Below are 23,555 nucleotides of genomic sequence, written 5' to 3'. Positions count from 1 at the left end.
ATGGCAATTATAACAGTGCTCCAACAGATTCATTTTCAAATGGTTTAATATTATCAAGAACATTGTTAGCATTTACAAAGGTACTCATAGTTCCCTTTATGAGTCAGTGTGATTCTGTTTGATTTTACCCTTCATAAAAATTGTCTGGTCTTTGTTGTCTTAAGGAAATTTTGATGGACTAAGACTTTTGATATTTGAGTTATTTTCTCTTCTGGTCTCATACTGAATTACTGGATGTATGTGCTGGAGTGTCATTGGTGGAGCTGAATGATTACCAGAAATCTGTTACCAGCTTGAAAAATTGAGGTGGAGAAACCAGTAAAGTAATACAGTGTTTTAAAAGCTTAGGTAGCATTGTATTTCTTTGAAAGTTTCGAATTAGGCATTCTTACTATTGTTAAGCTTTTAGAAATACAGAAGTTCTCTTAGTGAACTTCATGATGACTTTGAAGTATTGCTGGCCGTCGGTCAGAATCACTTTGTTTCATGTTCCTTAGATTTTTTCCTTTTTCTTTTATTGAAAATGTACTTTAATACCAGTAAATATCAGATTTGCCTCATGCTCTTCCATTTCACTGTTTCCTTTTAAGCATAACTTAAACCGACTGCTTCACCTAAGTATATTCCTTAAAACATAACCAAAAGTAGGGTAATTGAAATGTAGTTCCTGTTGGCTTCTAGTGGAACTGGGACTGAATGAAGATGATGCATTTGCGAAGGGCCCTACGCTAACAGTGTACAAAGAATCCTTTGAGTCTCAGTTTTTGGCTGACACAGAGAGATTTTATACCAGAGAAAGTACCGAATTCTTGCAGCAGAATCCAGTTACTGAATATATGAAAAAGGTAAGCTTAAACATAGTCCTTACAGTAGACTTAAGTTAAAAGTTACTGCTACTCAAATGAATCGTTCTTTTTAGTATCTGCAACTTTCTTCACAAGTCACTTCTTGGGCACTCTTGTGCTGTCGTGTCTGTAGCAGGTGCAAATGGTTTCTCCCAACTCACCAAGGAGCTTTTATAAATTAATTTGATAATCAAGGCTCAGTGTTCTTACTGTTCTGAAGATGTAACCATAATAGCTGTGTGGCTTCCGTGTTTAGAACTGTTTCTCCTAGAATGTGAATGTGTATCTAATGGGTGCCGTGGTCTTATGTCAATGAGAAAATAAGTTTTTAAGAAACAGATATTTGCAAACTTTAAGCTTTTGCTTTTTTGCTTCTGGAGTATCGCCTAATGACCTATGTAATGCAGTCCTCAAGTCTGTATGAGAGGAGAGGTCCTTCTGAAACAACAGGATCAAAATCTTAGAAAAGAGAAGATCCGAGATTGGTCTCTGAATCATAAATCTTTTTCAGTATTAAGTAATGTTATAATGAGGTTCTAGAGTAATTGTTCTTTGTTCTCTTTCTCAGGAATACAGGTAGTATCCCTGACTTATGCCCTGAGGAGTAACCCAAGTCAGGAGTCAGCAAACTTTTTCTATAAAGGGCCAGATGGTAAATGATTCAGGCTCTGTGCGCTGTGTGGTCTCTTGCAGCGGTTGGACTCTGTATAGCGAAAGCAGCCACAGCAACGTCTAAACACCGAGTGTGGCTGTGTTCCAACAAAATGTACTGACAGGCAGGATTTGGCCACAGGCTGCAGTTTGCTGACCCCTGACCGAGATGTGCAGGAGATCAGGAACTCTGGGCTGATGCCTGCTTTTCTCTTTATGCTCCATCCGCCTGGAGAGCAGGTGGACCACGGGGTCGCTGCTTCCAGATGCTGAGGTCACAGTTAGTCAAGAAGAGCAGCCACTCTGCTTTCTCACCACATGGAAAAGGTCCTCCCTGATTTGTGATGTTCTGAGTGCATTTTCCCATAAAAGATAGTGATTATAAATGGGCCTTAAAAGTTTGAAGTTGAAAGTCCTTGACAAAATTCTGGTATCTCGAAACCTAACAAAAATGGAGCTCTGAGTGAATTGCAGTCCCCTGTTACCCACACTGAGGAAGAAGGCAACAGGGCTCTGGGATGAGGAAGCCGGAGCCCCATAAGCACTCCCAAAACAGGGAAATCTGCTTTTAAAATCAGACGTGGACCCAAAGGCAACTTGAGGAGCAAAGATCTCCACTGGATGCTTTCAACCCGGTGTGAGCCCCGCCTTCAAGGGAGCAGCAGTCTCTCTGCCTCCTGGCTCTCTGAGACCAGATTCCTCTTCATCAGGGTTAAAGGTTTGGCCCAAATCTGGTTGGATCTTACGAAACATGACATCCATCACATTCTGAAAGTCCATAATGCCGAGAACCTGTAAGCATAAAATTCTAATTTAACCATGTGAACAGTTCCACTCTTAACTAAAGCCTTGCATCTCAAACTGGGCTCTGCATCTAATTGAAAAATCTTCACTCCACCATCTACCAGGGGGTTGACCTTAACTTTTCTGTTCTTCAGTTTCCTCATCTATAAAATGGGGGTAATAATTTATTATTGTATATTGATATTTGGTACTTGGCAAAGAGCTAGCATGATATGTGTTTGGTATTACACACATACATCATTCAGAACCTCCAGTGCATGCCTGGGAATATGCAAAACCACGAATCAAATGTGGCACATCTTTTTCAGTAACTGAAGGAGAGATTCTGTTTATGTTAAAACATTCTATCAGAAAGGAGAATCCAAAACTCATGAACAATATTGAGAGAAAGCATGAACTTTCAAGAAATACTCTGCTTTTAGCAGCCAGTTTGACCTAGATATGCAGATTCTTTGGGGAGTGGGGTCTCTGTTCCCTTTTCTGTGTTAGGAGTATTTTAGCAGAAACATCTGAGAATTTTTGGCTTTCCTTCTTGCTAATGGCTTCGATGAGTGAACAACCCACCCTAAACCACATTAGTGTTGTAGCGTATCTTACTGTCTCATGTGATTGAGACTGATCTGAGCTACAAAAATTTGTGTGACTATTTAGCTTTCTAATGTCATTTTAAAAACTAAAAATAAAATACACCTTATTTCATTAATTTGCTTAATTTTGGGAGTCTATTTTTCATTTTGTTTTTCCTGCAGACTGATCCTAATAGAATTAATAGGGACAGTCTTTAAGTGCTTAATTTTAACCAGTCATTTTGGATTTGATCTTAGTGTTCTGATGTAATTGTCTGCCAAGTACAGTGACAATCAAGAGCTTATGTGCCTTCAAATCACAGAGAATGTAAATGAATGTCCTTCCTAAACTCTAATGACACAGCACCCAGGAACTTGGTTTCTTCACCAGCCGCAGGAGACACTGCTGGCTCAGATTCAGACCACTGCATTAAAGCCAGGCACTCGGATTTCTTGGTTTCCCAGTGTATAATGCTGTACTGTCATCTGTGAAGTTGGAGAATAACATCATGTCTGAAAAAAACAAGACACATACCTTAACTGGGTTAAATTTGAGAGTTTGAGATTTGCAAATGTTAGCCCTTGTATATAAAAATAGATCTTAAAAATTTTTCTTCTGTGTAGCACAGGGAACTATATTCAATATCTTACAATAACCTGTAATGAGAAAAAATTAAAAATGAATGTATGTATGAATATACATGACTGGGACATTGTACTGTACACCAGAAATTGACACATTATAACTGACTACTTCAATTAAAAATATACTTTATTGCTAAATGATGCGAAAACAATTATAATAGCAACATCAAAGATCACCGATTACAGATCACCATAACCAATAAAATATTGAAAAAATTTGAAATATTTTGAGAATTACCAAAATGTGACACAGAGACACAAAGTGAGCGAATGGTGTTGGAAAAACAATGCCAACTGATTGCTCAACACACGGTCACCACAAACCTTCAATTTGTGGTTTGGTTTTTTTTTTTTAAGGCAATACCTGCAAAGCAGAATAAATGGAGATACGCCTGTATGCAGTAGTCCTCCCCCTTACTCACGGTTTCAGTTACCCACAGTCAACTACAGCCCGAAAATATTAAATGCAAAGTTCCATAAATTAACCGTTGATGAGTTTTAAGTTGCATGTACGTTGTCCTGGGTTGCATCATGGAATCTTGCCCTGCCGGGGACTGTAAATCATCCCTTTGTCTGGCGCATCTGCCCGTTCATCTCTTAGCTGCTTGGGAGATCAGACTGACTGTCAGGTATGCGGTGCTTGAGTTCACGTAACCCTTATTTCACTTAAAAGTGGCCCTAAGCACAAAAGGAGTGATGCTGGCAATCCAGATACTCCAAAGAAAAGCCATAAAGAATTTCCTTTAAGTGAAAGGGAGAAAGTTCTTGACTTGATAAGGAAAGGTTGCTAAGATCGGTGGGAAGAATGAATCATCTCTCGTGAAATTGTGAAGAAGACACATGTGTGCTAGCTCTGCTGTCACATCTCAAACTAAAGTTATGGCCACTGTGCATGACAAGTGCTTAGTTAGGATGGAGAGGCATGAAATTCCTACAAGAAGAGGTTTTGAGAGACTGACACCATACACATAACTTTTATTACAGTAAATTGTTAGAATAGTCCTATTTTATTATTGTTAATCTCTTACTGTACCCTTTATAAATTAAACATTATAATAGGTATGTATGTATAGGCGAAAACATAGTACATATAGGGTTCGGTACTCTCCACGGTTTCAGACATCCAGTGGGGGGTCTTGGAATGTATCCCCTGCAGATAAGGGGGGATGACTGTATAAATAATTACTGAGCCCCTCTGGCTTTTAACGTTTTTGCAATCACTTAAATACCACGGACTGTTCCCTCCGGGCCCCTGCGGGAAGAGTGCTGCTGCTTTCTGTAGTCTAGTACGAGGGATGGAGAGTCAGGGACTTACCCCAGAGGTTGCGCCAGCAGTGGTGCCGGAGCTTTACCTTTCATCTGGGAAGGGGTAAAAGTTTGTTGTAGGAGGAAGCAGAGTTTTTTAAGAGATGAGTTTATGCTGTCAGGGTAATTGTTCAGGAAACAGGTATAATCTCCAGAAAAAGTGATGCTTTGGGGTTTGCATCTCCTGTATTTCATCAGCTTTAGTTCTTAAGGTATCTTAATGAACTATTAGATGTGAAGCAGCAGGTGCTTAGAACTCCTGCGTTAAAGCACAAGAGGATCTTTTATTGTTTTTTAAAATAACTTTGTAATCAGGAAAAAAACACCACGGTTTTAGACTTGGGGAAATACAAATAACATAAACCTACAAACTTGGGACAGTAAAACTTAAATATGCACATAGAAACTAAATTGGAGTCATACTACAGGTTTTTTTAATAACCCTTTTTTTCTACGAGTTTGTTACATGAACATATTTTACGTTTACTGGATAGTAGTAGTTCATTGACCAAATATGTTGTAACTAATTACATCTTATCAGAAACTTCAAGCATTTCTTCATTTGTAAATGGTTCCTTTTCCTTTCCCAGGCTTTTATTTGCATATACTTACTGGTTTTTCAGAGATTTTTAATGTGTTAGGGATTTTGATCTTCTGATGCACACTACAGATATTTTCTAAGTTTATTTTATTTTTCACATTTAAATCTATCTAGAAGGTACAATACAGTTCAAATTTCTGTAGCTTAAACAGTTGTCCTGTCAGTAACTCTTGACAGCGCAAGGCCTACCTGGTTGTTTTTTTCATTTTGTTTTCTTGGCTCTTGGATGTTTATTCTTCTGCTTGAATTTTTCTAGTTTTCTCCAAAATTATACCAAATTTAAAAATCATTTTGGAGAGTATTGGCATTTTTACAAATATAGTTTTTCTCTCTTTATTCAGATTACTTGAATAATAGGAAATCACTGAAGTTTTTTTCTTTGATAATTTATTGGTTCCTATGTGATACTTTATACCACACATTTCAGGTAATACAATGTAAAATACTGATTTTATTAATTTTGGCTACTCTGTTGAATTGCATCTTTTTTCCCTCTCTTCCTTGAAGGGAAATGTAAGAAACTGAGATACGTAAGTAACCCAGTAGATGTTAGAGATGCATAGTCAATTGATTGGCAAGAGAAGGTCAAGACATTTAAAAAATCTGATTGCTAATGATTATTTCCGTGTGGCCGCTTCAAGGAATGTATCTGTGTGACTCTTGATTTCAAGTAGCTTTCATTCAGAAGGAGCGGTCCTTTACCTGGTGTCCATGTGTAGCAGAGTGTCATTGGGGATATCACCTCCAGAAGGTGAAACACCATGTATCTGAAGGAAGAAAGTTGACATAAAGGCATTTGGACTGTTAATTATGATAACCTCGTTAAGTCATTTAAAGAGGAGTTGGAAACAAAAATATACCTTACGGAGGAACTCGCGAACATCAGTGACTGGTGAATTGTGGTTGGCATTGACCCTAAAATCAAGGAGCCCCTCCCCCCTTTAACTTAATCATAGTTTATTAGGGCAGGTTTGTGAGTTTCTTTTGTTGTTACTTTTGTAACAGTTCTTTAAAAACAAATCCAAACCATTGGCTTGATTTAATTCCTGCAGGCGGAGGCTCGCCTGCTGGAGGAACAGCGCAGAGTTCAGGTGTACCTCCATGAAAGCACGCAGGACGAGCTGGCCAGGAAGTGTGAGCAGGTGCTCATTGAAAAGCACTTGGAAATTTTCCACACAGAATTTCAGAATTTATTGGATGCTGACAAAAACGAAGGTGAGCCACTCAGATTCTAAACACGTAGATATTGATCTTGACCTGTGATTTTGAGATTGTTTGAAATTCTAGACTCTGAGTTAGCCTGAGTAACACCAGTCATTTTAAAAGATTAATGTGTGTGTACCTTGCTGTGTGTTGATTTTGGACCTCTGTAGAGTGTGTGTTGGGTGTGACTTTGCAGGAAGAGCATCTTTTGAGTTTGGTTGAGTATAACTTGTTCCATACACTTTAGCATTAAATGATGCTATGCTGGTTTTTTTTTCTTGAGTGTTTTTCTTTTGAAAATTCTTTGAGAAGGATATTATTTTTGCAAAAGTATCTCCCTTACCCCTCCCTTGTTTTATTGAGACATGTTAGAAGCTCAGTAAAAGATTGGTACTTGGATCCAGGATTTTTCTTCTTTGGTGCTCATAAATTAATGGTGTGTCATACATATATTTAGTGAAGAATTTGGGGGCCCTTTTGTGACTTATTTGTATAGTTGAGATAGTTGTAAATACTCCTTAAATTTATTCATTCTTTTAAATAATATTTGTGTGCCTATTAAGTGTGTTTGAGATAAGTAATATCTCAATCTTGAATTTTAGGAAGCATCAGATGTAGTTCCAGATAAAAATCTTAACTATTACATCAGTGGTTTCTCATAGTAAGGGGGGGAAATATGCTTTTATAATAGTGTGACTTCATTGTTACTTCCAGCTGAATATACATATGCTAAATACAGAATATTTGGATACAACTGAGTGCATTTGATTATTAAGGTTTAAAAACTTGGTGGTTTTATTTCAGCGTGTCTTTCATCTGTGTAAATACACGCTTGGTGGAATGGACATGCAGAGTTTGTCTCAGTGCGTAAAGGTGGCGCCCTTCTTCTTTCAGATTTGGGCCGCATGTATAATCTTGTATCTAGAATCCAGGATGGCCTGGGAGAACTGAAAAAACTCCTGGAGACACACATTCATAATCAGGGTCTTGCAGCAATTGAAAAGTGTGGAGAAGCTGCTTTAAATGTAAGTACTATTTAACTGAAAATCAGTCGAGCCTAAACATTCCCAAGCGTGGACGCCAGGCGCGTGTTGTGTCTCCACTTACGAATCCAAGTGGTAAGATTTTCACTAGACTCTCATAGAGAACCTTGTTTTGGCTGTCTAAAGTAGAAGGTTTACAAGCATCTTTGTTTAGTAGTATCTCCGCAAACTCTTCTCTGGCACTTTTTAGGCATTAAGGATGTCATTTCTTCATTTTCTGCCCTTTATTTCTTCTCGAAATTACATTCTTTGCACTAGAAGAGAGAAGACTCTTCCGTAGAAGGAACAGGCCACAGCCCCCTAGGGATGGGCTCTGGCACCACAGGCCCCAGGCTGCACCTGGCAGGACTCAGACCAGAGCTCCTGCCTTCCAGCTGAAGATCACCGGGCTGTTTGCCCTGGGAAGGCCCTGAAACGGGTAGTATTTCTCATACACTCCCTACCTCGCCCACCCCCGGGGATGGGAGAACACTCCTGCTGGGTTATCTGTAGTTCACATGATAATTTTACGTGGAAAGCATCCTGTGTTTCTAAGGGACAGGTAAGTTGTCTTCAGTTTTGTCCCTGTCGTGAACTTTAATTTTGATAGTGTTTGGGAAAACTAACGGAGAAGAAAAGCTTCTGGAACACAGTTGGTGCTTAGGTTTGCACCAGTAATCCTTTTACCTCTGATTTTATTGTCTGATATTAATTATTTCAACAGTGCTGTCTTTAATGTGTGTTTTTAAGTCTTATTTTCCTGTTGTCTTTGGAAGATTCTTTTCCACTTGTAACTGTGGGGGTTGCAGCCGCTTGCCGCATCTGTGAATTATTAGAGGGGTGAATGTAAACGCGCCTTTCTTGAGGTTTATACAGGAATTTTACACTCACAAGATGGAAGGGCGCAGGCTTAGCGGCAGGTGCTGTGGCATAGCTCTCCGGGCTTCAGTAGCAGCTTCGGTGCGAAGCCCCAGCAGCAGGCCACACGCTGCAGGGGAGCCGCTGTGCACGGGCCCCGGGGACAGCCTGCCTGGGCCAGTCCCACCCAGCCCCACTGCTGACTGACTTTCCAGCCTCACTGCTAACCTGCTTCTCCTGTCTGTGTCAGTTGGCGGAAAAAAGGGAATGATGACAGTGACTGCCTTGTAGAGGTTTTGTAAATAAATGCTGCTTGTGAAGCACCTAATAAATCAGGGTGCAGAGTGCTCAGCGGTGAGACTGCAGTTGTTACAGGGTGTACAGTGTTCATTTTAAAAGCTCGTTTAAAATTATCTTTACATCTTGATGACTTTTCTTATTTCCAAACTAAATGTCCCTTTTTAAAGGGCCTCACACACACACACGTGCCTGTACCTGAGGTTCAGAAGGGGCCGACTTGAAGAAGCAGCTTTTCGGTAACGTCAGGTGTTGTCACAGTAAACTCAGTGCGGCTGTGGGCAGCAGAGCCGTGTTAAGGGACATGACTTTCCCTGGTGGGGGGCTGTACAGCTCAGTGGTAGAGCACGTGCTTAGCATGCACGAGGCCCAGGGTTCAGTTCCCAGTACCTCCTCTAAAAATAAACAATTACCCCCCAAAATAATTCAAATAATACAGTAATAAATAAATAGAACTTTTTTAAATGACATACTTTCCTTGCAGTGAGTTCAGTGGGGAGTCTTGTCTCAGTGGCTGTGGATTAGAGCAGCAGATAAACGAAGCAGGTTGTGCTTTTTCACGTAAACTGTTACATGTTAGATATGAGATTGGCCTTACGGGACTCATGTTCTGGGTGAATATAGTTAGATTAAAAATAAACATAACTTGCTTTTTCATTTTCATAAGAATGATGGGATATTACTTCTAATGTCTTTTCCACACCAAAGTAAGGTCCTAAATGGGGAAATAATCACACCGTAATTCTCAAGTACCACTTTTTCTCTTTCTTTTGGGTGCAGTCAGCTGCCTGATTGAGTTGGTCCATGAATTTTGACTCTGCAGTTTGCTTTTTCATGGGACTTAAAGCACAAGTTCAGCTCTAAGTCAGATCCTGTCTCTATTAGTAGAAACTTCATCTGTCAGCATTAGTCAGCAAAAATAAACTATCTACCAGCGGTTATATTTTACTGGAAATAAAGCTTTTAAACATTATGTTTATCACTCAGATGTAAGCTGCTGATTAACATGAATTTAAAAACCAAAACAAGATCTTCCCCCATGAAAAGTAATTATATATAACTCAGTAAACTTGTTTTGCATCTGCCTTAACTTTGAAAAGTCAGACTTCTTACCATACTTTTTAAATTTATTTTTTAATTGAAATGTAGTTGGTTTTGACACTTTTTAAAGTATGTTTATTTATTTACTTATTTTTTATAGAGGTCCTGGGAATTGAACCCAGGACCTCGAGCACGCTAAGCAGGCATTCTACCACTGAGCTATACCCACCCCTCTACGTATATTATTGATTATAGTTATTATTTCTGTAAGAACTATGTTTATAGTGAACTCATGGAACCAGTTTTCTAAATTGTTACTCTTGTGAGAAATTTTTTTTCAGAAACCGAATACTTTTCCTATTTTCCTCAAAATGGAGTTTTTTCCTGAATTTCCATGTTATTGTCTTGTCTCAGAAGTTTGAGTTGACTCCTGAGTCTGCGGTGCCGTCTGACTGATGCGTGGGTTTCTTTACACCCTCCCGGGGCTGGGCTGTCCCTGCTCCTGTGTTCACTCGCGGTGTGAGCAAACTCATAGCCGGCCTCAGCCCGGCGCAGCCTGCGTAGCTCCTTGCTGTAAGAAAGGATAAATGCAGCTGCTAAAATGTGCATAGTTTAAGTAGGTATCCATTTTTACCACATGTGTAGTAAACATAAAAGATATATTGTGGCACAAACCATGATGGTTTTCCAAAACCCACTGACGCCGGCGGGGAGAAAAGCAGCAGGAAACAGAAATTGTTTGAATTGGTAGAAGTGGGAGAGGAGTTCTCACCAGCCTTAAGAGACCCCCGGGACGGAGGACGTCCCTGTCTCACCGTGCTGCGGGAGACCTGGTGTGCAAGGAAGTATTCAAGGATGGGTTTTAAACTGGGGTAGAGCTGAGTGAAGGATCAGATAACTTAATAAGCAAGTTTGTTTCTTTGGCAAGTTGCCCCACGCAGGGCCTCTGGACTGGCAGGAGAGCGCGGGCAGCGGGGTGAACCCCATTCTGGTTGCATCAGAGTCAGAACAGAAAGATCTCATGTGCTTCCTTAGATAGGCCGAAGCTACACACTGCAGTGTGTTCAGTCGTAAGCAGTACAGTCACTGTAGAAAAATAATCTATATTAAAATATAGGAGTAGGATGGACCTAAGGATGGTCCACTTAGTTCTTAAGGGGGAACACCTTGAAAGTGGAGCCCACAGCTTCGGGTGTTTGTTTTAAAAGCTGGAAGCCCACGGTGTGGCCGGCCCTGTGCTGCTGTCAGTTGTGTTATCCGCCAGAGCAACCAGCTGCGTGATGCTGGCTGGGGTGATAACTCCAAGGGCCAACGACTGTTACAGATAAAGGTGAAATCATTTTCACTCATTCAGCAAGCATTTACGGCCTCCCTGCGATGGATCTGATGTCAGGAATTCTGGCTCGAAGTGCCTCACCCCTGTCTTCTCATCAGATCTAACTTCTGTCTTCTCATATCTCTGTGACCTCGGCTGCCTGATTTAGTGACGGTACAGCAGGTCCCTGTAAAAGCGCATCTTCCTTCTTCCATTCCCCGCACAGCGGTGGCAGTTGTGTGGCTCCCTGCCCTCATCGTTTGCCCCAGCAACAAGTCATCTAAGGTGGCTTCATTCCCCACTGAGCTGGCCTGCCAGCTGGCCACAGGGGGCGCCATCTCCCTCTGTCCTCTGATGAGGCAGTGGAGGGTGGACAGGCCCCCTTCCTCGGCTCTCCAAGCGTTTTCTGTCCAGTCCCACAGCTGCCCTCTGACCCCTCACTTCGCTTCCATATGGTCTTACCTGTGTCCCAGTGTTCATCCCTCATCAGCACAGCAGTTTCATCTTTCAAAACTACTGCTTAACAAAACGCATTAACAGTTTTACTACACATTCTTCATCCTTTGCTTTATTTAATAAGAAAAAAAGCCCTCTTCCCTAATATAACATATTAAACCATCAGTATTATATTAAATCAAAATCCTCTTCTGATTTGCCCTCATTTTCACAAACTTCACCTTTCTGTCCTTGTTCCCCCCAATGCACTTCCTTGTCAGTATGCATGCTGCCATCTCCTCCACCTGTGACACCCCCTTCCTGTGTTCCTCTTGCTTTGTCTTGCTTTTTAAAGCCAGCTCAAGTCCCCCTTTCTAAAAAGAGCTCTCCGTTAATTATTCCAGCCTGGAGTAGTTGTCCCCTCATCCTAAACTCTGACGGCATTTATAAAAGTGTCTCCTGTGCCCCTTACTGTTTGTGTGTGATATTTGTGTGTTTTCTGTTACTCCATCGATTCCCAGTGCCTCGAGAGCAAAGCTGACACCTTGTTAGGGTTTTACATGCTCTAGTCTTAGCGCCAGCAGCTGATTCAACAGTCTTTGTAAATGGTGCCGACGACCGTGCCTCGGCCACGGCTGCCGCCTCCTCTCCAGTTAGCCTCCTTACTCTGTATCCTCATCACGGCCGTTGTCTAAACAGACACTCGCAGTTCCATACTTAGACCTCACTGTACCTTCCTGGTTCTTCTCTCTGCTTAGACATATTCCTTCTTTTTTTCCCTCTGTGTTAAACATCTTTATCTTTCAAAACTCCCAAATGCCATTTCTTCCACGAAGCCTTTCTTGGTCACCACTTTGAAATAACAGCGTGTTGGACTATTTACATGCCATTCACACTACTTAGATGTCTGTGGAAACGTCTTCTGCGGGGATGGCTTTCTCATCCATCTTCATGTCTGCAGCTGAGCACAAGGCCTGGGACAGAGCAGGGTCTTGGTACACTTACACCTGTGTCTTAATTACACTCCTCACTGTCGCCAGCGGATCAGGGCTGCTTACACAATACATAAAAGATAATAGGGTAAATGAAGTAGAGACTAGCAAAGTAAGGGCTGGAAACACAAACAAAGCCAAGTGTCCGTGCTCAGAGTGCAGGCGGTGAAGTCTAGTGCTCTTGTTAAAGGTGAGCCACAAGCTGGTTTCCGATTTTTCTGTCAGTGCAGAGCACTTGCTGGGAGAGACAGAGCTGTGAAGTGCAGTCAGCTCGATTCACAGTGATCATAAGGAATAAGCCTGTGGCTCAGAAGAAAGACTTTATTGGCATTCAGAACTGACGATACCTTTACTGACAGCCCATCCTGAAGAAAACTTTCCAGTTAGGTGGAAAGTCATCGGTGTAGACACAAAGTAAGTACAGTATCGAGTCATTGGATAGCTGTTTAATTTCCCTTGTCACCAAAATTTTGTAGCAAAGTACCAAAATAACATTCGGAAGAAGAGTCCTGGGTTCAATCCCCAGTCCCGCCATTAAAATAAACGATAATAAATTTTTTAGACCACAGAGTCCATGCCGACTTGTAAGTGCTTGCTAATGGGCGCCTGAGGGCACAGCTGGTTCCATGTTGAATCTGCAGTTGACACACGGTTCCGCGGCCGTCTGGCCGTCTGGAAGCCCCTGTGCTTCCCTACGAGAGGGCTTCATAAGTCAGGTTATAAGAGAACGTTTCATCACTCTGTCTTCAGGGCAGAAATGGCAACAGATAAGCATGAAGTCCTCTTTGAAACCATATCTTGTTAGAGTGACCTCAGTCTGCCCGGAACTGAAATGTAACCCAGCCGGAGCGGCCAGTGATGCCTAGATGTGCTGCGGGGCTGCAGGGTGACCGCTGGGAGCTGGGCTGCAGAGCCGGACGGGCACGGAAGGTTATGAACGTTCACCTGCAGCTTTGCGTGCTGAGACGGGAGGAGGCGTTTTCAGGTGCTGCCGGGGGCTGCTGGCTCCAGGATCAGGAATGATACTTGTTCTAAAAGGGAGCCCTTACCATGGAGGATTTTAAAGGCAGAAATAAAACCAGGTATCTCTGAGCATATTTTTCAGTATAAGACTAAGGGGTGAATCTGGGACCATGTCAGAATTCCGAGAAAGCTCTGTGGTTTGGGTTGAGAGGTTGCGTTAGGCGTAATTCTAAGAGCTCGGTTGTGGTATGAACTTACCCCAGAGTGAACAGAGCAGCACCAGGCTGGGGGCTTCTGCAGATAAGGGGTTAGTTTATACATGTAGGGTTCCCGTTCTTCCCTGGAGTAAAATGTTTGAGTAACTTAGTCCTGACTCAACCTTTCTGTGGATGGTAATAGAAGAAAATTATCCACACAGAGCTAAAATTAGCCAGAGAACCTCACACCCTTAGAGGGTGGGGTAAGAAAAGCTTAGACTGTTACAGATGCAGGTGATTCCTTAAAGCCGGTGATGGATTTGGGGGCTGATTTTACTATTCTTTCTTATTTTGAATATGTTGAAATTTTTCCATAAAAACGTTAAAAAAAAAAAGAAATGTATTAGTTTTGATGTGGGAAAGGAGGAAGTGGAAGGACCAGGGAGCTGTTTTAAGTTTTGAATTAGTCTTTGCTGTATATTTAAGTCCTGAAGTGGCCCCTCGTTGGCTCAAGCCCAGTGAGATGCTCCGTGAACCTTGCCCCCGCCTCCTTGTGAGATGAGCGGGCCTGCCCACTTGTCTCCGCTGCTCCTGATTCTGAACTGATGCAATTATTACTTTCTGAAGCATCATTCTTTTCTCCTAGAGGAGACACAGTTTTTCCTGGCAAGTCTAACTTAGTTCCATTTTGAAAATACAGTATTTTCACCTCTGATCACTCATTGCCTAAATCTAGTCAATTCAGAACCTCGGCATTTACAGAGTAACCAACGCCAGCCGGCTTAGGTGGACTCGAGCCTCACCTTGGAGCCCAGGGAGATGCAGGTGTGAGCCAGGACGAGGGGTGAAGGGCTGTGACAGTTTGTATCAGAGTCCAGCTTTTTAGAGGTCATGATAGAGTTAAGATATATTAATTATAATCTGAGGCTTAGAGCCGTGATTACAAGATAAATAAAAATGACTGAAGCAAAAAGTGGCAGGTGGACAAAGGTTAACATGATGAGAATAGGGAACACTGGTTAAATTGCTAGGTTTGTTTGTCTTGGTATTCTAAACTTGAAACCGTTCTCAGTCAGGAAAACTAGTGACTTCTGCTTATCTAAACAAATGAGTCTAAATGATGGAGTAGGGAAGACCCATTAAGAAAATGTGAGACTGTTACAGTGCTGAGCGATCTTTGAGGCCTCCCAGTTTGGAGGAGGTTTTTTTTTTTTTTCAGTCTGGATTTTGGGGGTTTTGCTCACTACTTAATATGGAAATGACTTTTCTATGCTGAGCGTGCACAGACTGGCAGTAGAGGGGGCGCCTGAGGAACGGTAGTAGACGAGGCAGTCACGGTGTACAGGCTCCTTTGAGCTCCTGACCAGCAAGAGAGGCAGCCATCAGCAGCAGCCCCCAAGGATGCTGAGCCTTCCAGTGCGGCCCGGGCATCATGCAACAGGGAGGCCTAGCCTTTCCTGGAAGTTCAGGGCGTCCCAGAGAAAGTACTGGAAACCAGTAGAAGAGTTGGAGCTGCCTCTGCAGGTGGGGAGACAGAGCAAGGCCCCGTCCTGAGACCCGAGACGTCGGGTGTGACGGGAAGAGGGGATGTGGCACAAGGTGGACTCGAAAGGGTGGACCCAGGCTGGCCTAACGGTGGGAGACCTGGAAGCCAGATCAGTGACTTGCCTAAGTCCTGAGGGCAAGAGGAAACCAGGTCAGGGTTATAGTAAAACCTGAAACTGACAAGATCAGTTTTTTACTCTTTCCAGAATCGCTGCCATGTGGAAAATGGATTAAAAAGATGGAGAGTTGTTAAGTATACCAGTGAGGTTTGTTAGAGTGGTTCAGGCAGAAAGGACACCAGCTGGTGATGGGGCAGGGGGTGCACAGAAGGAACGGGGTCGCTAGGCTTTGTTGTGGACAAGCTGTGTGCTGGGCAGTTGCTGAAGCTGGACGACACATGAGGTGGATTTTACTGTTCTTTGTAATTTTGAATATACTTACGAATTTTTCTACAGTCAAATGTTGAGAGGAGAGAAATGGGGAGAGAAAGGTCCTGAGGAGCAGCAGGCCAGGGAGGAGAGGAGGCTGGATCTGGGAAGCGCGGGGACCCCAGGGTGTCCAGGGCGGGTTGTGGGAGCTGAGTTGGGGCATAGTCCGGAGGTGAGTGTTGGAGCCGCTGGCCTAATGACAATGACCACATGGGAGCTGGGTGAGGTCCCTGCAGGACCAGCCTGAGAGGCATAGAGCGTCCTCCGTGCCGAGAGCCCGCGGGTACTATTGCGTGAACAGTGGCCGTAAACCATGCTAATTACTAATTACTCTGTTCATTTTTTTTAACACCAAAACTTCCCATCTTCATTTTCTTGGAAAAAACACGCGTCCATCTAGCCAATCTTTCCTCTCTCCTTACCGCTGTTGCTTTTATAGCTTTGCCAGCTAATGCCCTCTGAAGCACTTCCTAAAGATGGTCACTTACCTCCTGGTTGTGAAAGCACTCACCTTCTGAACATCTTTTGTTTGGCACCACTGACTGCTCCTTCCTACGTTCTCTGCTCTGTGTTACTCCTGTGTGTTCCTGTCTCCATGTGCCCTTGCCAGGCGCCCAGGTGGCTTCTCTCTGAATCTCAGATGCCAAATTCAAATTTGCAGGGCTCAGTGCCTTACACACTCGTCCCTTAGATCTATTCTGGCCCTCACTTCTGACCAGCCAGACTCCTGGCTGGGCCTTCTCCTGTGGCAGAAGGAATCTGGAATGGGAGTGTGAAGACTTCTGTGCCCTCAGGGAAGCTCTGTCTTTCTTTGGGGAAAGCCTTCCTGGTATTTCTTGGGACATTTACATTTTTCCAAATCTTGATTTTGAGAAAAATTGGTCAAGAAATCAAGAAAACAGGGAAAAGCATTGTAATTCTCCTACAAACATGAAGACCTTCCTGGTTCAGAGGATTCCACTGATGACAGTTCAAGGCAGGCACAGGGTCCCTGATGCATAGGGTCCAAGCTTAAGGTCATCTCCAGGAACCAGAATGAGGTGGGGGAGCAGCGCCGTCTTGTGTCAGTCTCCCTTGTAGGTGAAGCCCAGTTACCATTGTGTGTGCAGCCTTCACGGCTGCTGGGGTGAGTCATTCTTGCAAATAAATTCACACTCATCTGTCTATATACATAATATACTTTATATCAATCCTGTGAGTGGCGTTCCGAGAAATAACAAGTTTTGGAAGCAAATTTAAGTCCTTACTTGGCAATTTTGATGTGCGTTTCTTTGTAGCGCTATTAACCTTGAATGATACCATATTCGAATACTACCCAGTGCTGCTTGCTGGCATTTTCCAGTGTTCGGATACTCGCTAGGGGTTAAAGTTCTTTGGAAAATACTTTAAAAGAACAAATGCAGAGAGAAAATATGTGAATGCTGTGAAATAATTTGGCATGAAATTAGGAAGCAATCTAAAATCTGATTTGGCAAAAGGAGTATCAGTTTCAATGGCAAAACCAAAATTAAGTCAAGCAGGCAATATTTCCACTGTTAAAAAAGAGAAATGAGTTTATATTTAAGTAAGATGTGTGCCAACTGGGAGATGCTTTTGGATGCAGGCTAATGAATGAGACCATTAATACAGAATGCAAGAAATTTCTCCTGGAATAGGATCATGAAATTAGGAGCAAGATTATCTGATGAGACAGTTCTGTATTTGTTTTAAGTTTTAAGATATATAATTTTTAAATATTAAATATAAAATATACATAGCATTGGCTTTAGATATTTAAGTGATTTTTTATTTGGCAATTATTTTGTGTTAATTTCCCCTTTAATATTTTATCAAATGTCTATCAGGTTGAGGCCACTTTACGTGTCATTAAAATTATAATCTTGTCACAATATATTTGTTCGTAATAATAATAAACCTTGTGTGTTTATACTATGTTTAACAGAAACCCTTTGAAACTCCTAGTGTAACCCTGTCGTGGGAAAATGATTTACTCTTACGAGTACTCATTATTATTTAGAAACAAGATGTCACGAACAATTAGAATCGGGGGAGCTGTTTTCTCATTCCTGAGTCCCGGGGAGTAAGATCGGCCAGGCATCGAAAGGCCTGGCAAACCGTTCGACCCCTTGCACATCAGGCCTCCGTTCGTGAAGCGGTGGCCTGGGCCCCTTGCTCGGGCTGTCCGCCAGCACTGCCCCCTCGGCTCACCGCTCAGCTCGCCCTCCTGACCGTCCGCAGGGCCCTCTCCTTTCACAAAGCCAAGGAGGAGTCGCGGAGCTCGGGAGTCGGGCTGCCTGGGCCCAGGCCTGACTCTGCCGCCCCTTGGGCCCTTGGCCAGATGCTTACCTGTGACCTAGTTTCTCCGTCTGCAAGATGGGGATGTGGACAGCACGGACCCCGCAGCGTGACTGACAGATGGTGACGGTCCCCGTGCAGGCTCAGGGCCGTCGGCCGTGCGGCCAAGCGTCAGCATTGTGCCCTGCTTTGATTGCTTCCCAGCCCGGTCTCCTCTGCCCTGTCCTCCGTGTGCTCCTCCTGCATTGCTCCAGAAGCCTCTCCTGGGGCTGCTTTTTACATTTCATTTACATTATGTTGGCTTTTGTCCAGAGACTTCCAGCTGGCTCCCCCATCGCTCCCCCACTCTCTGCCTGTCTCCCTGGCCGGCCGTTCCCTTCTTAGTTCTCTCTTTACGTCCAGTTGTGTCTTCTGACTGGCCCAGGTGTCCTGGGCAGACCCTCACTCTGACCCACCCCCGCCCCCTGTCCACACCTCTGAGGACCGAAAGCCAAATTTATACTTACTGCCTGCCCAGCTAGGTTCTAGATAACTGACTGACTAGCTTCTTCAGCCAAAACTAAGTCCAAAATTTGTATTTTTTACAACAAAAATTGGCTAAGCAAAGCAATCACTTTGAAAGTTTGTTTTCTGCGATCCCTTCGAATTTTCAAATATTTTGAAAAATCTGGTTTTCATACAGCTTGAAATCACTAATTTCGTGTGAGAATGTATTTTCATTTACTATATACATCAGCAGAATGTCCTGTGTGTTTTGATGAAGGAGTGAAATGATTTCCTGGTCTTGTTTGTTAATGTGTTTGAAGAAGTAGCCACACCTTTTGGAATGTTGTAATAGCAGCAGGCTAGCACACAGGCTAGTCCCCAGTAACCGACCTGTATGTCTGTGTTTCCTTCTCCCCGAGGACCCCAAAATGTATGTACAGACAGTGTTGGATGTTCATAAGAAATACAACGCCCTGGTGATGTCGGCCTTCAACAACGACGCTGGCTTCGTGGCAGCGCTGGACAAGGTGGGTGTGCCCCGTGCTCCCCTGTGGAGCAGGCGGTGCGAGTGGTCCTCTAACACCTTCTCTGTGACCCGCAGGCTTGCGGCCGCTTCATCAACAACAACGCGGTCACCAAGATGGCTCAGTCGTCCAGCAAGTCCCCCGAGCTGCTGGCTCGCTACTGCGACTCCTTGTTGAAGAAGAGGTACTGGTGACTTGGTCTCCCCTGGGAAACTCTTCAAAATCTCAGCTTCTAGATGAGGAGTGAAAATTGATCTTCCATTTTACATAGACTAAAATGTCACTTTTGGACCTTTTGAGAGCAGAGTCCTACTGACTGCCGTTTAAAACGGGAGACTCCCCACAGACCACAGCGCTTGTTGTTCTGTGTGCTTTCGTCACCATCTTCATTTAACGCATGTGTTTTATTGCTCTATCATAATCTTTATAGTTTATCCATCTTACTTCTCAGCTGTTCTTTTTCCTAATCCGTGTATGTGTATTAAGCACGAGAGGCAACATAACCTAATATGGTTCTCTCCTCTGTGTTGTGCCTTTTGAAGTTCTCACTAGTTTTTTGTGTGTTTCTGTGGGTTTTCCTCAAGTTCTCTTTCACTAGAATAGCTGCTTTCAGTTTAGAAACGCTCAGGGCTCATTTTACTGTTTCAAACATCGCATCAGCAGGTGTGGCAGTGGTTCTCTACACCCCCCAGTTCTACTGGTTTGATAGTAATAAATTACATTTTAAGCAGCTCTCAAAGGCTCACCTCACCCCACTACAGAAAAGACAGAATATTCACACTACCAAGAAGACTGCAAACAAGCCTCACTTAGAATACAGCTGTGGGAATCTTACGTAAAATGTTAGCAATCTAAATTTATCAGCAAACTAAAGAGTAACTCTCCAGAACATAGGCCAGCTTTCTAGGAGTGCAAGGATGGCTCAGACTTAATGTAATTGACATTAAGAGAGAACTGTGTGGTCAACCATGAGGTCGTCCTAATTGCCGTGGGAAAACATTTGATAAGGTCAGTAGCTTTCTTTCGCCTTCGCCAGAAAGCCACTTGCCCAAGGCCAGTGCAGACTGAGTATCTGGGGTTTTTCTGTCTCTGCAGTGCTTGTCTGGTGCGCACTTCAGCAGCTGTGGGCAGGTCCCCTAATGCGTTCATTAGGAGTGAAAGTGGACTTTAAATGGAAATCAGACCTGGTTTTATTTTTTAGGCTCTGTAAAATGAAAATTTTCAACATTTTAAATATCAGTACTGTCGTAGGGCTTCAGTTTGTTTGACAAAACATGAAACTTCTTTTCAGCCATAATCTTTTCATAAATGGTCCTCATCAGGTCCGTTGATGAAGCAGACAGCGTGGCAGGTAGTTCCAAAGGGCTGCTTTAACGAGCACATGCTAGTGACTGGACTCGAGCAGGCACCGGGTTACACTCTGCCAGGAGGGAGACAGCCCTGACCCATCAGTGAGGAGAATGGACTTTCCGAGCCAACTGCTCTCATGCAGGGCACCTCTTCAGAGCTTGTTTGGTAGTTGGATCATTTCATGTGAATTTGTAGAGATCTTCTTTATAAAAGAAAAAAAAGCTTTGAAATTTTATTTACCTTGAAATCACCTTTCAGTTAATATTTGTTCATAGAATAGAGTGAATGAATCAGTTGTTAAAGGACAGCCATCTGTCTTGAAGACATAATGGCAAACGGAAGGGACACTTTAGCAGTAGTTTAAAAAACATCCTTAAATTATCCTTAATTATTAGGCCATTAAAAGGAAACTATATGCCCTTTCACTTTTTTCAGAGGTAAATTAAAGCATATTGTAGAAAGCAAGTAGAAAAGTGAAGTTCATTTACTTAAATTTAAATGGATTGTCCTTAAAACTTGATTCAGAATGTTTTGGGAAACTTGTAATAAATATCTTGTTAAGTTCCGTTGTGATATTCTACATGACTATATGGAAGGACAGATTATGAAACAGAGATACAGTAAAAGATTGCCAAATTGCCATGGGCAAGAAAGGCTAACCTTCCCTCCTCCACCTGCTCATCTGAAGAGAGCGTGTAGTCCAGATGTTCAGAGCCGTATTCTGATATGATAGTTTGGCTCAGGGGTGCTTGTTGAATGAATGCTTGCTGATCTGTTTGGAAACACTGTTCCCTTTTTTAACTTTTCAGTTCCAAGAACCCAGAGGAAGCAGAGCTAGAGGATACACTCAACCAAGTGGTAAGTCCCTGTGTGGTCACGTCGGTTTTCAGTAGCCTGTCACCTGACAGGTGGCTGGTTTTATGAGGCATCTGGAAAGTGGAAAGTAGTAATTTTTTAATTTTGAATCTGTGATTTTACTCCCTATATTGAGTCATTAATTTTAGCATTTGTTCCCTCCTCATTAGTACTAAGTCCATACCAACTTAATGTGATTTAAGGGGTTGATGGAAATATTTACCTTGAAGATGATGGGGCAGTGTTTTTGGTCATTGTCAACGTGACCGTCCAGGGCCGGACAGAACAGTGCACACGCTGCTTTGGGGCCCATGTTGGGGACAGACTGCAAGCGCGTTAAGTGTGCTCTCGGGGTGGTTTTCCTAGATGGTTGTCTTCAAGTACATAGAGGACAAAGACGTGTTTCAGAAGTTCTACGCGAAGATGCTGGCCAAGAGACTTGTGCATCAGAACAGTGCGAGTGATGATGCCGAGGCGAGCATGATCTCCAAGTTAAAGGTAAATGGAACCTTTCCCTGAAAATTCCAGCTTTTAAGTTATTCAGGTTCCCAGTCTCTCCATGTTATCAGTGGCTCTGAGCAGACGCTGCAGTCTGAGCCCTGGTGCTCCACTGCTGAAAACTAGAGTGTTGGACAAGGCCAGATCCCCCTCCTCGGGTGCCCTCCCGACCCCGACCCCTTACTTCTTGGGGCCCGTCTGTTCCGGCCACGCCGGGCTCTGCTCGCTGTCCGAGTGTCCTCTCCTGGCTTCTGTGCCTGTGGCCTCAAGAATTGCTCCACATGGCATGGCCCGTACTCGGTTTATTGGCCTGAGTTGGTCGAGTGTTTTGTTTTTCTCTGGACTTGGTAGTTAACTTGGGGGTTAACTACCCACGTCTGCAGGACAGAGAGCGTCAGTGTTAGTTTGCTGTTGAGTGTTTCTTTATTCAGCCACCGCTGCACTCAGCCTGCATTTGTGACAGGCTTGCTGGCCTGTCAAGAGCTGTTACATGGCTTAGGGCAGATTTCACTTTCCCCTGACATTGTGTTACATGGGAGTCCTGCTCAGCGTGGGCTGCCGTAACGCCACAGTGCGGACTGAACCAGAGACGTGCATTCGCAGCGTTCTGCAGGCTGCTAGGAAGTCCAAGATCAAGGTCCCGGCCAGCCCAGTTTCTGGTGAGGGCCCTCTTCCCAGCTCGCCTTTGGCCCCGTCTCACCGTGTCCTCACATGACAGCGGGGCAGGGAGCAAGCTCCCCAGTCTCTTCTATGAGAGCGCTAATCCCATCGTGGAGGTCCACCCTCACCACCTTTTCTAAACTTAATTATCTCCCTGTGGCCCCGCCTCCAGATACCGTCACAGCTGGGGTTAGGGCTTCAACAAAGGAGTTGGGGAAGGAGGTGCACAGTTCAGGCTATGGTGGTGGGTAAGAGACAGAAGCAAATTATGTCATCTTTGCCTTCTCCCACGGTGTCAGAAACCCTAGCTCTTAGCACCCGAGTGATTGTTACTGTGTGTAGTGTGTAGTGTGTACAAAGACCTGACTCTTCCATTTGGAGCTGCTTTGTTGTTGACAGTGTATTAATGTTAAGCAGTGCATGTTTGTACCATGAGATGCAGCCAAATGCTGACTAGCTTCAGTGCTGCAGTTAAGCATCGGTCCTCTGCTGTGATTTCTGCCAGACTTCCTTGTGTACATTTATATTTCTATAGAAATTAGTAAGGCAATTGTCTGGGTTCATTTCAGCAAGCTTGTGGTTTTGAGTATACCTCTAAACTTCAGCGGATGTTTCAAGACATTGGTGTGAGCAAAGATTTGAATGAGCAGTTCAAAAAGCACCTGACGAACTCGGAACCCCTGGACTGTAAGTATCCCGGGTCTGTGGGCCTCCTTTCCCGGCCGTGCTCCTGGAGGCGGGGCTCTCCCTCACTTGCAGCGAGGGGGGGAGACGGCAGTCTTCAGTGAGGGCAGCAGGTGCTTTCTCAGAAATTCAAGGCCAGGCAAACCGGAAGTTCTTCCCAAACACACTGCCCACCTCGTAACTCTCATGTGACCATAGGAGATGACAGCTGGGGAAGCGGGTGGCCTCTCCCCGAGGACCCAGTGCTGAGCACAGCTGGGTGGGGGTGGGAGGGGCTGAGCCCTGACCTCTGCCACTTGCAGAGATACGGCCACCCCACCCTGGCCGTTTGCCAGCTTGGGGCTCCACTCACAGCTTAAATTTCAATTAATTTTTTTTACCTGAGTTTGGCTCCATTCTAGTAGTTTTTCAATTACAAGAACTTGGCCAAAGTCAAATGGACAAAAGCCCTCATGGCTTCAGATTGCCGTTGGGGGTCAGGACAGCCTGG

The 23,555-nt window shown here is 43.7% G+C and overlaps 1 protein-coding gene across 3 annotated transcripts in view; it reads left to right on the top strand.

Annotated features, from left to right (window-relative positions):
- CUL1 (cullin 1) overlaps positions 1-23,555 on the top strand; it is a 90,640-nt gene that overhangs the window by 56,903 nt on the left and 10,182 nt on the right. For all 3 annotated transcript variants that reach the window (XM_006217539.4, XM_072964283.1, XM_072964282.1), the window contains exons 7-14: positions 682-845; positions 6,470-6,632; positions 7,515-7,645; positions 18,914-19,021; positions 19,096-19,202; positions 21,178-21,226; positions 21,590-21,721; positions 22,951-23,068. In XM_006217539.4, coding sequence (XP_006217601.1) covers positions 682-845; positions 6,470-6,632; positions 7,515-7,645; positions 18,914-19,021; positions 19,096-19,202; positions 21,178-21,226; positions 21,590-21,721; positions 22,951-23,068 — 972 coding nt within the window. The remainder of the gene's footprint in view (positions 1-681; positions 846-6,469; positions 6,633-7,514; positions 7,646-18,913; positions 19,022-19,095; positions 19,203-21,177; positions 21,227-21,589; positions 21,722-22,950; positions 23,069-23,555) is intronic.

Source organism: Vicugna pacos, chromosome 7 (assembly GCF_048564905.1).
Source record: "Vicugna pacos chromosome 7, VicPac4, whole genome shotgun sequence".
NCBI classification, from domain to species: domain Eukaryota; kingdom Metazoa; phylum Chordata; class Mammalia; order Artiodactyla; family Camelidae; genus Vicugna; species Vicugna pacos.
Note: the sequence above shows the minus strand (reverse complement) of the source record. Positions and strands in the feature narration are given on the sequence as shown.